The sequence below is a fragment of the Magnolia sinica genome, chromosome 19 (genome assembly GCF_029962835.1).
Source record: "Magnolia sinica isolate HGM2019 chromosome 19, MsV1, whole genome shotgun sequence".
Classification (NCBI taxonomy): domain Eukaryota; kingdom Viridiplantae; phylum Streptophyta; class Magnoliopsida; order Magnoliales; family Magnoliaceae; genus Magnolia; species Magnolia sinica.
The window spans coordinates 44,346,503-44,362,126 of NC_080591.1; the positions used below are offsets into that span (position 1 = coordinate 44,346,503).

The following is a 15,624-nucleotide window of genomic DNA, read 5'->3' on the forward strand; positions in this document are numbered from 1 at the left end:
TCTATGTGGGGTCTTGGCGATAAAATCCCAGAAAGTAAAGTGTGTGCAAAGATACTACACTCACTTCCTGAACAGTTCAACTCTAAGGTAACCGCGATCCAGGAAGTTCGTGATACAAACAATATGAGGGTAGAAGAACTAGTTGGCTCTTTACAAACCTATGAGTTAAACTTTAAAGCTCCTAAAGGCAAATCTATTGCCCTTAAATCTTCTAAATGTCTTTTTCAAGATTCTGATTTAGAAAATTCTGTAGATGATATGGCTCTTCTTGCTAATAAGTTTTACAAGATTTTTAAAAGTAAAAATAGGGTTGATTTTTAAAAATCTAATGATAAGAGATCAAAATCTAAGCCTCGAAAATTATTAAAAGATAGTCAATGTTACAACTGCCAAGAATATGGGCATTTAGCGAACAAGTGTCCTAAAAAGGGCAAACCTAAAAGGAAAGGAATGTTGGCTACTTGGGATGAATCTTCTGACTCTGAAGCTACTTCTGAATCAGAAGATTCTGAAACTGAGTCAGGCAATGATAAGGCTCTTATGACTTTAGCCAAGTTCACTTTTTGAGATCATGATGATTCAACTAGTGAAGAAAATCTGAATAGTGATCATGACAATGAAGAAGATCTTCAAGATGCTTACAATGCCCTATACAAGGAAAGTTGTAAAATTGCAATAAAATTAAAACTTTAGAAAGAAAAGTTTTTGAAGCTTAAGGAAAATTTTGATTCTCTTGTTGTAGAAAAATCCCTCATTTCAGAGAGTTTTGAAAAATCAAAATGCGATTTGGATTTCAAAACTTCCTTGATTGAAAATTTACAATCTGAAAATGAGAAACTTAAATCTGAAGTAACTTCTCTTCTGAGTTTAAAGGACACATTGAGATATGCCCAAGGTGATCCAAAATTAGAAAAACTATTATCCGGATCAAGAAAATGTGGCAATCGATTCGGGTTGAGCTATGATAAGAATATACCTCCTAAACAAAAGAATACTCCTTCTAAGTTTGTGAAAGGAGACCTCAAACTCAAAAGGGAAAAGTACTTATCAAGGTTCTTCTAAAAATTTTAAAACTTTTCAAAAACCTAAAAGCAGCTTTGTTAACTTTAAAAATCAGAACTGAAACCCACTAGCTGAAAAGATAGTTGATTCACTCAAGGAGCTCTTAAAATCTAACTCGGTAGGTCATTCTTATAACAACAGACAAAAGAAGACTAACTATACTCCCAAACCCAAAACAGTTCTGAAATGGGTTCCTAAAGTTGCCTGCTTGGTTGCCCACACTACTTTCAAAGCTACAAGTCATTCAAAGTGGTACCTTGATAGTGGATGTTCCAGGCATATGACAGGCGACAAAGCTTTATTCACCGAACTAAAAGATATGACTGATGGATTAGTCACATTTGGTGATGGTAGCAACTGCAAGATTATTGGCTAAGATACAGTTCAACTCTATAACCTCCCTGTATTTAAGAAAGTTTTATATGTTGAGGGGCTAAAACACAACCTGTTAAGCATATCTCAAATATGCGATAACAACCATAGTGTGAAATTTTCCAATTAAGGTTGTGAAATAATAATAAAAAAGGGGTTCTGTTATATTAACTGGTCGTAGAACTTCTGAAAACTGCTATATTGTAAGTGATGGTAGCTCATCTAATCAATTGTGCTAAATGGTCCATACCGATGAGATTGAATTATGGCATAAATGCCTTGGACATGTACACTACTGTAATCTATATAGATTGAGCAATAGAGAACTAAGAAGAGGTCTACCTAAAATATAGAAAGTAGACAAAATATGTGGCGAATGCCAGATTGGCAAACAAACAAAGAGCTCTCACAAAAAGGTGAACTCCAATGCTACATTAAGACCACTCGAGCTTCTTCATATGGACCTTATAGGACTTACCAGGACAGAGAGTCGAGGAGGCAAAAAATATATACTGGTAATCGTGGATGATTTTATGAGATTCACTTGGGTAGCCTTCCTAAGGGATAAATCAGAAATCCTTGATGAAGTAAAAAAGATTCTCAAACGGATCCAAACTGAAAAATGCTCACAAGTTTATAAGATCCGTAGTGATCATGGATTTGAATTCGAGAATAACAGTTTTGAGAAATTCTGTATCGATCAGGGAATATCGCATGAATTCTCTGTGCCCAAAACACCACAACAAAATGAGATTGTGGAAAGGAAAAATAGAGTGATTCAAGAAACGGGAAATGTAATGTTGAATAGTATGAAGCTTTCTAGAAATCTTTGGGTTGAAGCCGTAAATACTGCATGCTATATTATCAACCGAGTGTATACATGTAAGTCTGATAATAAAACTGCTTATGAACTTTGGTTTGATAAGAAGTCCATTGTCAAATACTTTCGAGTTTTTGGCAGCAAGTGCTATATTTTACGTGACCGTAAAAATTCGGGAAAGTTTAAGACTAAGAGTGATGAAGGGATCTTTTTAGGATACTCTTTAAACAGTCGTGCATATCATGTACTGAACAACAGGATTGGTGTGATTCAAGAGTCCATTAATGACTCATTGATGATCAATTGAATACACCTGCCCCTAGTTCAGATAATGATGAAGTTCTTTTAATTGACAAACCAGAAATTCATCAAATCAAGTTAATTCTGAATTAAGGACTGTTAAAGACCATCCAACTACTCAGATCCTTAGAAACCCTCTCACTGGTGTACACATTCGTAGACAATTAGAAGATATATGTAAATTATGCATGCTTTACATCCCAAATTGAACCGGCTAACATAAAAGTAGCTCTTTCTGATGAAAACTAGATAGTTCCCATGCAGGAAGAACTTAATCAATTTGTTCATAATGATGTCTGGTATCTCGTTCCTAGACCTAAAGATAAACACATTATCGGAACAAAGTGGATTTTCAAAAATAAGTCTGATGAACTTGGGAATATAATTCGAAACAAGGCAAGACTAGTTATACAAGGGTACACTCAAATTAAAGGCATCGATTATGATGAAACCTTTGCCCCAGTTGCTCGCCTCGAATCAATCAGACTTTTTATATCTATTACATGATATATAAAATTTAAGATTTATCAAATGGATGTAAAGAGTGCCTTTTTGAATGGCGATTTACATGAAGAGGTATATGTTGAACAACCTATAGGGTTTGAAGACCCTAAGTTAACTGGTCATGTATACCATCTTAAAAAGGCTCTCTATGGTCTGCAACAAGCTCCAAGAGCTTGGTATGAGAAATTGACTAAGTTTTTACTCAGTCATAATTTTCAAATGGGTAGTGTCGATAAGACGCTTTTTGTTAAGAAACACAACAATGATATTTTAATGGTTCAGATCTACGTTGATGATATTATTTATGGATCAACTTGAACTAACATGACTATTGAGTTTGCAGATTTAATGAAATCTAAGTTCGAAATGAGCATGGTTGGGGAATTAAATTATTTTCTAGGGTTGCAAGTAAAACAACAACCTGATGGAATTTTTATTTCTCAAACCAAGTATGCTTTGAACTTGATTAAAAGGTTCGGATTTGAGAATGGTAAGAATTTTGATACTCCCATGAGTACAACTTTAAGACTCTCAAAAGACTTTACAGGTAAAGATGTAGATCCTAAATTATATCGTGGCATGATTGGCAATTTACTTTATTTAACTGCTAGTAGACCTGATATTGCTTTTAGTGTTGGTATTTGCGTTAGATATCAGTCTAATCCTAAAGAATCCCATTTAACTATTGTTAACCGAATTATGTGATACATTGCAAGTTTTACTAATTTGGGTCTTTGGTATCCATATGATACTAGTGTTCAGTTGGCTGGGCACTCAGATGTTGATTGGGCTGGTAATATCGATGACAGAAAATCAACCAGTGGTGGTTGTTTTTATATTAAAAATTGCTTGGTTTCTTGGTTTAGCAAGAAGCAAAGTTCTATATCACTTTTCACTGCTGAGGCTGAATACATCGCAGCAGGAAATGCATGTACTCAGCTTGTTTGGATGAAACATATGTTAAGCGATTATGGAATTGCACAGGACTCAATGGTTTTATATCGTGATAATTCCAGTGCAATAAATATTTTTAAAAATCCAATCCAGCATTCACGTACCAAGCACATTGACACTGGGTATCATTACATTCGTGAATTAGTGGAAGAAAAAAAATAATATCTATGGAATACATTCCAACCGAAACTCAACTTGCTAACATATTTACTAAACCGCTTGACAAAAGTAGGTTCAATAAATTAAAGTTTGACCTTAGTATGTGTAATTTTTATTGAATATTCTTGCATAATTGTAACATATTGAATATATGTTTACGTATTTTTGTGGTTAAAATTTTAAATTCATTGAAAAATACAATTTTTAGCCGGTACTCGACCAGTCGTGGTCATACACGACCAGTCGTGGTACGATCGGTCGTGGAGCGCGCTGACCTCTTTAATTTGGGGAAATCTCTCTTCTTCCTCATTTTCACTTTTCTTTCTAACAAGTCGAGCTACGACTAGTCAAACCCTAGTGTTCGATTTAACCAGGTCAGAGCATTTTTGCTTGTCTTTCTTGCAGATTCATGGTTTATTTTCTTCAATTTCTTCATTGGAGTAGTTGATTTTAAGTTTGCCTTGAGCTTTTTGGGGTTTTCTTCTCCATTTGCTGATCTAGAAAAACCCATCTCTACTTCTTTGAGATTTCTTGTTTTTATTCAAGAATATGGACTCTAGAGGGAAAAAAAGAAAAATACTAGAGGTCCCTCGTTATTTAGATCAACTCCTATTACAAGACGCCATCTTCGGTCTCCCGAAGATGATCCATCTTATGTGCATGGTTTACGTCTACGTAATGTCATTGTGGAAAAAGCCGTTGATTTAGATCACATCTCTCATTTCAGTCTCCTTCCTCTTCTCCAATCTGTAGGTTGGGATAACATTCTACGTTGGGGCAGGGCAGCAAACCAATCCATTGCGCAGAGCATGTTTGCATGCATATCTAAATTTTCTACTGAACAATTAACTTTCTCTATTGCTACTAGAGAAGGGCCTTTTCCTGTTGATCGTCATTTAATTTCAGGCCTTATGGATATACCTGTTAATGATGATGGTATTCCACCTAGCACTCTAGCTAAGAAAGTTTCTGAATCTGAAAAACGTATTTATAATAGAGCACTTTGTAATATGGATGCTCAACGGACTCAGAACGGGAATGCCCTCGCAACCAAATCTTTGTTACCCAGATACAGAGTTTTGCATTGTATCTTTACTTCTAATCTGTATCCTCGTTCTGGTAACAAAACAGAACTGACTATATTCATGGTTCGTATCTTGTATTCTATCATCACTAGTGCAAATGTTTGTCTACCCTCTTTGATATGTCATTCCATCATTCAGTTTCGTATCCATCCAGGTCATAGTGATCTTCCTTTTGCTTACTTAATTACTATGTTAGCTACTCATATGCTAGTTGCTATGCCTGTTGGAGAGGCTCCTATCCAACACCTCATTTTCAACCACTCCAACTTAAACAAAATGAAGTTGCGATTGGCTGAGGGCCAAGTAGATGTTGGAGAAGGTGGAGCATCAGGTGTGAATGAAGATGAGGGTGATAATCTTCCTCCAGATGATGTTAATATGGATGCTATATTTGATGAAATAGAATCTGATTCTGGAAATGATCCTGACTTTGTGCAATCTGGCTTTGATGAGAGATTGCGTTCTCTTGAGGAACAGGTGGCTAAAATACGTGTAACCCAAACTTCTCAATTTGCTTATATGCGCAAGTATATGCGGCGCGTTACTAAGGGTTTGTACAAAATTGATCCATCTATTCCCGCTCCTTCTTCAGGATCTGACTGAATGTTTTTATTTACTGGTCTATAATAACTCATATATTTTTTTCTTTATCTTAGTTTGTATGACTGTTTTTAATTGTCTTTAGACCTGAATGGTTTTTGATATTTGGATTTATGGACTTTATTTCATCTCTTGCTTACTTTGCTCTCCTAAATATCATTCTTATCCTTTTGTTCTTCCTTTGTCATTTTGTGACAAAAAGGGGAAGAAGAGTTTTTGAAGCTAATTGGTTATGGATTAAGGATTAAGTAGCATTTTTTTTATTTGTTTGAATATCTATGTGTGCTACTTAGGGGGAGTACTAAGTATAGAGGAGTATAGAGGAGACTTGCCTCTAAATGAATGTGTGTGCTAGTTTATGATAACTGGTGCATGATTCTTTGTTAAACATGTTGTGCTTCTCTTATTCTCTTTGAGAGTGTTTTGTTACAAATTTGACAAAGGGGGAGATTGTATGTGCTATGGTCTCATGTTCCTTTGGTTGTCAAATTTTGTTGTGCCAAAACTCTATTTGTGTCTTGTGTTTGTATGTTGTTATATATCTTCCAGACACTGCTTCAAAGTGCTTCAAGTTAAGCACAATGATCGACTTCAAGCCAAGTTAAGCCATGTATTGTAAACATCAATGTTCAGAGCTACATCAATAAAGAGTACAGGACTCAAGTACATTTCAAGACTCAAGAGCAACTCAAGTTGAAGTTTGATGTCAAGCTATCGAAGATCTCAAGATCAAGCTACATCAAGTAGAGATCTCAAGCTTTGTAAAGTTCAAATGTCAACAATCACTTGATAGAATGGAGTTTCAATGTCCATACTTCATGTCCCAGGTATGATTGACCTTAGATTGACCTTAGGGTAGGTCATTTCGGATACACAATTCAAACTGTATGTGCATATATATATATATATATATATATATATATATAAATTTGGTCTATTCTAAGACTAGTTCTGGACCTTGTTTAACTAGTCCTAGCACTGGTTCGACCAGTCCAAGAAATTCCATGACCAGTCCTAAGTTATTGAAGATTTTTAGAATTTTTTTGTTAGCCCACGACTAGTCCTGGAGGTCCTTCGACCGGTCGTAGGTGTGTTCACGACTCGAACTTCGACCAATCGTGGGTCCTCGACTCAAACTACAGCGACCAACTCATGCTTTCTACGACCAGTCCTGGGTCATCTACGACCGGTCGTAGGTGGTCCACGACCAGTCGTAGACACCCCATGACCAGTCATAGAACGGTTTTCAAAGATCGTGCTTAAAAATTCAAAATGCCGTTGAAGCTACGACCAGTCAAAGTTTCCCTGAGACTAGTCGTAGACGTGATTTCTGCTTCTATAAATTGAACACAAATCTCAGAATTTCATAACTCAATTCAAAGAAATTCAAAGCTACACTCTGAGATAATTTAGTGTTCATTTTAAGCTACTTTGTGCATAATTAATATTTCCTTTTGTTAGCTTATTTTTTGATTTTGATCTACATTCCAATCTGATTAGAAAAGGGGAAATTCTGTAATTCCTTCTTCTTGGAATCAAAATCAAATAGAGCTAGCCCATTTGATTTAATTTAAAATCAATTAGAACTTAGAACCATTTTAAGTGAGTATTGGACATTGAACGTTGATTCGAACTTCTAATCCGATTGGTTCTTCCGGGCTACTACGAAAGGAGAAATCCAGGTATTTTACGTTTATGTAAAATTTTCATTTTTTTAGTTTTTGTTTGAGATTCGCCAAAAAAATCTCATTGTGTGGTTATCTGAGGAGAGCCAGAAAACTCAGAAAGTGTGGATTTTTGGATTGTGTAAGCACAAGTTAAAAAGACACAATTGTGAAGGTTTTAGGTGAACCTGTGAAACCTATTTTGTTAGTGAACGTTAATATCCCCTGTGTGAGGATATTAGGAGTGGAGTAGCATTCTGTGTGGCTGTTGTGAAATAGTTGGTGTACACACAGGTGAACCACTATAATTCTTTGTCTTGTGGTTTGAATGCTTGCTTAAGTTTTATATCTTTTATCATTCAAGTTTGTGGGATGTATGTGTGGATGTGAATGTTGTAAAATTTACATTTCAAGCAAGTGTGTGGAATGTTGTAATAATTTAGATTTAAATTCTTGCATTTTATTTCAATTTCTTGCTATTTATTTATTTATCTTCAGATTGAGTTTTTGATACAAAGGACGTTTTAGAAGTAAGGTTGTCCTACCATAAATCCTTGGTTTTTATGGTGTAAGGTTCTCCTTAGAACTGAATTTGTATCAACCTCTGAATACTTGGTTATTGAGGTTGATTTTATTTCAGTATTGTGAATTGATTTATTTTATTTGGCTATCTCTTTATTTTATTCTGCTGTTATAATTATAATTTGGCATAGTACTATTCACCCCCCTTCTAGGACATAGCTAGGCCGTTTCAGTGTCGGATCCTTTTCCTTCATACCATTTCTTTGGACGATCGATGCTATTCTAATTATGACTTTACGCAAGTCTGCTTCTTTGTTTATTTTCCTCATCTGGCCCCTGCTTTGATCGACTGAACCCCTCCTTTTCCACGCATGATGCTGTGGTACAAGGATAACTGCAGCCGCATGCGTTTGTTTTTTAATCTTGCATGGAGGTCGAACATCGATGACCTTATCCCTGATGACGTAAGTGATTGCCCTGCCCTTTGTTGTCTGTCTTGTTACCCTTCATATTTGGTCTTTCTTATCTTTTGCAGTTCCAGACCAGGCCGTACCTTTAGTCGATTGTTGCGCTCACTCCCGCGGCTCAGGAGGCTTATCAGACCTCACGTCGACACCGCATTTTAGAGGATCCCTGAGTGACAAAGTGGTACTTGGGTAAGAGGTTCTTTTGACGGTTGATGGGTAGCCCTTTGGTTCCATTTAGCCCTCCATCTGGTTCTTCAGATTGGAGGACGGTGCCTAAATGAGAATTGATTGCTACTCTACAGGGCTTCGAGGCCAGTGTATTTGTCGATCCAACAAGAGAGTACAACTCTTGGTGTGAGCAGTACGACATTGGTCCAATCCTTCAGCATGTCTATGCTCTAGGTGGCTATGCACGTTTTACCAGAGGGGGGCTTTTGGGGCCCCAGATTCACCTAAAAGATACGGACGATTATGTACCTAACGATGATTAGTCTTGTTGTATCATGTGATCATGTATCATCTGTTGTACAATCTTCCATATATATTGAACTTCAATTGCCCGGTGTTGCCTTCCTGATCACTTTTTGAACCTTTCTGTGGTCCTGATTGAGCTATCGGTAGAGAATTCATGTTCCACAGCATCCCGGGTGGGCCCCTCCCTTGATTTCGGTGCAAAGTGGGCCCGGGCGGTAGTTGGACTACTGCCCATTGACATTTTGGAGTCGTTCTGGCTCTGTCAGGTTTTGCCAGACTGCAGGAGTGGAGAGAGCACGTAGGCGGTACTTGGATTACCCTGGGCGGTAATCCGACTACTGCCCCTACTCATCTTCTGTTCCAATAAAGGCTCTTCTTCTCTATCCGTTCTCAACAATTCCTCTGTTAATTCTCTCCTCTCTCAGATTCCCTGATCATTCGTTTTGCCCCCTTTTTGTCCCCTCCTTGTCTTCTTCTTCCCTTTGTCCTTTCCTCATCCTTATCCTTTTCTCCTTTGTCTTTATTATGGATGGCTTTGGAGAGCATATTGGTGGGTCCAACAACAATGATGTGATGATAGGTGGAGCTTCTCCTTTATTGATTTATGATGGCATGGTGAGTGGGAGCCCATTTGTGGGTTTTGATGGTGGATTAATGGGTGTTGATGGTGGGTTGGTGGGCCCTCTTGAAGAAGTCAATGCCATTTATGGCATTACTCCTACCACCATTAATGGTGGAGATGAGATGTTGGGTGGTTTGGATGGCTTGGATGGGTTGGATGGCTTCATGCTTGGTGGGCCATTGGATGGGTTGTCCTATGGTGGGAGGGGCATGGATGTGCCATTGGATGGTATGGATGGTGGCATGATGATGATTGGTTGGCCAAATCTTGACGAGATGCATATGAATGGTGGAGATGGCGAGATGATTGCTTTGGATGGTTCGAATGGGATGGATGGGGTCATGATGGATGGTGGGCCCCATTTTGATGGATTGGGTTTGATGGGTGGTTTGGATCTGATGGGTGATGGACCCTTTATTGAAGGCTTGAGTTAGATATTTGGTGCAGATTTCTAGGTAGTGATGGGACATGCAGCCACTGTCAGGGATCTAAGTGCTAGTCTAGTCAGCCGTTGGAGCGGCCTGAGTGTTGCGGCTCCTGGAGCATATACTTTTTAGACAACCCTTAATGTGGCGATAGTTGGCTGTTCAGGTCCACTTGTTGCTGCTTTCCAGGACACTCTTTGCGATACGATGGGAGAGTCGGGCTTTTTCCGTCATCATGAGATTGAACTGTTGGATGAGGGTATGGCTATTTTTGACCATTCGCCTATTGATTCAGGCCTCCAGATTGTTGAGGGCCTGCCCATCCATACCTATCGCCTATAGCCGCGTAGTACATGCTCCGAGAGACTACGTACCTGGATCGAGAGTTTGACGGCTTCCTAGGTCTTTAAGCTGGGCTCCTTGGGCTTCCGAGAGGTCTTCCATTTTCACCGAGTTTGCCTGGATTGGCGACCATTGAGCGTGGTGTCTTATGATTGGGTTTCGGTGCTGAGCCTGTTCTCATTCAATGATCTGGAGTTGGGTCCATCTTTGGAGGAGTTCGCTCACTTGTCTGGACTTCCTCTTACTCAGGAGCCGTACGTCCCTTCATCCCAGCCGGTTCGTCCTTCTAACTTAGGACCATGGTTTGGCTTTTCGGCCACCTTTCCCACTGCGGAGAGTCGGACTAATGAGTTCTCGCTTGACCTATTGTATGATCGATGCTCGATCGCTCAAGGGGGCCTGGGATCTGACTGTCAGCTTGAGTGCTTGAATGCACTAATCTTTTATGACTTGGCGGAGCTGTTATTTTTCGGGTGGTGACGGTCATCCCTAACAGTTTTGTTTGAAGTATTTTGTTGCACCTTGGCCCGTCAAAGCATCGTCTCGATAGTGCTGGTGGAGCTTTTTTTGGGCTTGTCCGAGTGTTCTCTCTGGCAAACTCGCATTCTCAGGGGCTTCTGCTCGTTCCTTCAGGTATCTTCCACTGTCTCCCTTTTTCTTTTTCGCTCTTTTCCTTGCCTGCGCCTTATATTTGGGTCATGCTCCTCTTTAAGTATGGCTGTGGGAGCACCTGCACATGACCCCTCTTCTCTCATGGCCGAATTCTCGTTGTGGTGATGTGTTGACTTTACTGCTTGACAACCTCCCTCTCGGTGCTGAGGCTACAGAGGCACTCTACCGCCGTATGTTCTCTCAGCTTCGTGGGTGGGAAGTTAGTTGGGAAGCTCCATGGCTTTGTCGTACACCGTTGATTTATAGTGCCGCTCATACTCCTCTGTTGCTATTAGGCTTCCGAAGGTACTGCTCTTATCATCCCGTGCGGTTTCTTCGGCAGTTCAGCTTTTGGCAGGACAACCTTGACTTTGCCTTCTCGGGGTTTGGGCACACTCTTCTCCCTTCAGGCTTGATGGCTCTTTATCGACGAGTCTGGACTTCCTGGTAGGGCTGCTTAGATGCAGCGGCTTTGTAGTTCGAGTCATGGGCTCCTCCTTTAGCAACTGCGCTACATCAACAGTGGGTGGTGGAGCAATCGCTTTACCATCAGGTCCCTAGTTGGCATTTGGCAGACAATGTGGATGATCAGGACATTTTCGATGATGCGTCATCGTCAGGGGTTGATGACTCCTTCGAGGCGTTCGGGGAGAGACCCTTTATCGACCAGTCATTCTTGCTTGCTACTCATGGCCATCTTATCTCTGAGCTTGCCATCCTTCATCATGCTTGTGAGGATATGGCCCGTCGTCTGGTGGTGAGGGGGAGATATGATGAGAGTATGATTGCATTGTGCCATTTGGAGAGGGATGTGGTCTTCTACCTGCGCATGGAGGTGGAGAGACTTAAACAGAGGCTGTCCATGTATGAGGGACAAGATGGAGGCTTACCTGGCAATCCCTGACTTACTAGCTGCTTATCCTGTGCATGTGTATTTTTTGTTTCTTTTTGTAAAGAACAAAGAACATTGTACTTGTAAAAAAGATGTTTTGAAAGGAATGAAATGTTTTTGTTTATGCCAAGCTTGTCAGTGTTTGCTCATGTTTGGATTTGTGCTTTAGATGATTGGGATTAGAACATTGGGCTCAGCCCACGTTGTGTTCAGAAGTCTGAGCTGTGTACTAGAGATCTTGGTTCCATAAGATTACGCATTCAGGATCGTGCCCCTTGGACTTGGGCAGAGTCTGACAGAATTCTGATCTGGAGTTGGTCCTTTCCTTGTATTTCTTTGTTTCGCTCGTTGCCTCGACTTCCGTTGTACCTGCACTTTTATTTTTATTTTATTTTATTTCTTGTTGTTTTTGCTCATAGCACCTTTTCAGGTTTTCACTACGACTAGTTTTCCCGTTATTTTTGCTCGTAGCGTCCTTTCGGATTTTCACTATGTCTGTGTCTTTGTTCTTGCCTGCCCCTTGGTAGCTTGTGCTTTTTTACCCTTGGCGCCTTTTCAGGTTTTCACCAAGTCTGTTTCATGCCCACTGTTTTTACTCGAGCTGCCCTTTCGGGTTTTCAACTCGCCCTTTTTACTTAGGCATGTTTTTCTTTTTCTTTTTTTTTTGTTATTTTGAAGTGCCGGGAGAGATAGAGGGGTTTCCTTCATAGCCGTCCGACTGGTTACCTTCCTGCCCTTGTCTTTGATCACAAACGTAAGCTATTTTATTTTGGTCAGATTATTTGGGAATGGAGGATGACCTTATTTTCTTCTCCCTTTTCACTCTTTTTCTTTCTTTCTCTTCTTTTTTTTTTCTTTTTGTGGGAGGAATGATGGGTGTGCTCTCTTCTTTTTGTTCTTGTTTTTGTTGATCTTAGCTTCATGATTGTAATTATTGACAAAGTTAGGTATGGTTACCCATGATAGATTTTCATGTTGTCAGCGTTAATGGGCTCGGGAAGATCCTCTTCTCTCAGATTGGTGAACCGAAGGGTGCCTCCTGGTAGTACCTCCCTAATGATCAGTGGTCCATCCCATAAAGGTTTGAACTTTCCTCTGGGATCTGGCAAGTGTAGCGGTAAGATACATTTCATGATCATGTCACTGACTTTGAAGCTCTTCTTCCGGACCCTCTTATTATAGGCCCGTGCGATCCTTCTTTGATAACATTGGGAGTGGCTTAGTGCACGCATGCACTTTTCATCTGCTAGATGCAGTTGATCATATCTTGCTTGTTGCCACTCGCCTTCCTCGACTTAGGTCTCCAGCAGTATTCGGAGTGATGGGATTTCAATCTCGACTGGCAGCACTGCTTTCATTCCATATGCGAGTTCATAAGGAGTTGAGCCTGTAGTAGACCGTACAGATGTTCGAAAGCCCAGAGTGAGTATGGGAGCATTCCGACTAGTCGCGATACATTTTGACCATTTTCTCCAGTATGCGAATGATAGTCTTGTTCGCGACTTCAACCCCACCGTTCATTTGTGGATGGTAAGGGCTTGACCGATGACGCTGGATCTTGAATTTGTTGAGGAAATCGCCCATCCTTTTATTGACGAATGGAGTCCCATTGTCTATAATGATGGCTTGAGGAATCCCGTATCGGCTGATGGCATTGTTCTTCATGAACTTTATCACATGAGATATTGCGATGGTGTAGGATGCTGCCTCTATCCATTTGGTGAAGTAATCTACTGCCACCAGGATATATTCATGCCCATATGAAGCTTCGAGGTTGACTTTGCCGATGATGTCAAGTCTCCATATAAAGAAGGGTCATGGTGTCATCAGACTGTATAGTTCAGAAGTAGGTGCTTACATGCTCCTGACATTTGAAGCACTTCCGGACGTGTTTGTAGTAATTTGTCTCCATCGTTAGCCAATAATAGCCAAGTCGTAGGATCTTCTTTGCCATCATATGTCCGTTCATGTGTGGGCCGCATAGTCCTTCGTGGATTTCTAACATGATTTGAGCTGCTTCTGTTTGATCCACACGGTGGAGGAGGACTTAATTAAAGGATCGTTTGTAGAGGATGCCCCCGGTGATCGTAAACTGGGCCGCTAGCTGTTGGCTAGTGCGATGATCGGTTGATGTCGCTCCTTCTAGGTTCTTTTGATGCTCAAGATATTCTTTGATGTCTGCATAACACAACTGATTGTTCGAAGAGGTTTCGACTTCATCGATCTGCAAGTAGAGCGTGGGTTCCTCCTGGAGTTCGACGATGAGTTCCCATTTGGTAATTTCTCTCGGGATCTCCAGCATCGAGGTGAGGGTAGCCAGGGCATCTGCGAATTGACTCTTGGCTCGGGGCATGTAAGAGAAAGTGATATCTTCGAATTCTTCAATTAGATTCTCCAGGTAAACATGATAAGGGATTAACTTTTCATCTTTGGTCTTCCAATCACCATTCATCTGATTAATGATGAGTTGTGAGTCTCTGAAGACCCACAATCTTTTCATGTTGAGGATGATGGCTTCTCTTAGACCAGCGATACATGTTTCAGATTCAGCCACGTTGTTTGTGCAGTGGAATGCCAATCGCCTAGAGATGGGGATTGGGACGTTGTCAGGAGAGTAGAGTATTGCTCCTACCCTACTCCCCTTTGCATTTGCGGCTCCGTCGACAAAGAATGTCCACTCTCCTGCCTTGCTTTCTTCTCCTTCCTCAATATGGAGAATGTCCTCGTCCGGGAAGAAGGTCTTCAATGGTTGATAATCAGGTACAGAGTGTGCTGCTAAATGATCAGCTAGTGCTTGCCCCTTGATTGCCTTTTGAGTGACATAGGTGTTGTCGAACTCAGAAAGTAGCAATTGCCATTTTATGATTCTCCCCTTTAGTGCTAGTTTTTCGAACAAGTACTTTAACGGGTCCATGCGAGCGATCAGAAGGATTGGGTGGGCGATCATGTATTGTCGTAGCCGTTGTGTCGTCTAGACCAGGGTGAGACATGTTTTCTCTAAGCTAGAATATTTAGATTTGTAACTTGTGAACCTTCAGATTATATAGTAAATTGCTTACTCCTTTCCTCTTGTAGCATCATGTTGGCCAAGAACGCATCCGATTGCTTCCACTGTGACAGAAATGCATAGCACAATGGCCTACCTAGTGTAGGTGGCATGAGCACTGGAGGGTTTAGCAGGTACTTTTTGATCTTGTCGAAGGCTACTTGGCAGTCATCGTTTTATTCCTTTGGTGAGTTCTTCCTGAGAAGATTGAATAGGGGCTCGAAGATAGGTGTGAGTTGTGCGATGAATCGGCTGATGTACTGGATTCGTCTGAGAAAACTCCAAATTTTCTTCTCAGTTCTTGGAGTCGACATCTTGATGATTGCTTTGGTCTTGGTCTCGTCCACCCGGATGCCATCTTTGTTGACGATGAAGCCTAGCAGTTTGCCCCTAGTTGCTCCGAAGACATTTTTACGGGTTGAGGCGGAGCTTGGACTTTTTCAGCTTGTTGAAGATGTTCTTAAGGTCTTCAAAATGCCCTTCGATTGTGCGAGATTTGACGATCATGTCGTCTACATAGACTTCAATTTCCTTGTTTATCATGTTATGGAACAAGGTAGTCGCGGATCGCTGATGTGTAGCTCCCGCGTTCTTCAACCCAAAGGGCATAACCCAATAGCAGAAGCTTCCCCATGGTGTGATGAAGGATGTCTTCTCACGGTC

At 40.5% G+C, this 15,624-nt stretch overlaps 1 protein-coding gene across 1 annotated transcript; it reads right to left on the minus strand.

Moving 5' to 3' along the window:
• Window positions 1–13,962: 13,962 nt before the first annotated feature.
• Window positions 13,963–14,829, minus strand: LOC131234599 (uncharacterized). Its single transcript, XM_058231532.1, has one exon. It carries the CDS (start codon window positions 14,827–14,829, stop codon window positions 13,963–13,965), a length of 867 nt encoding a protein of 288 aa, XP_058087515.1.
• Between the last annotated feature and the right edge of the window lie 795 nt (window positions 14,830–15,624).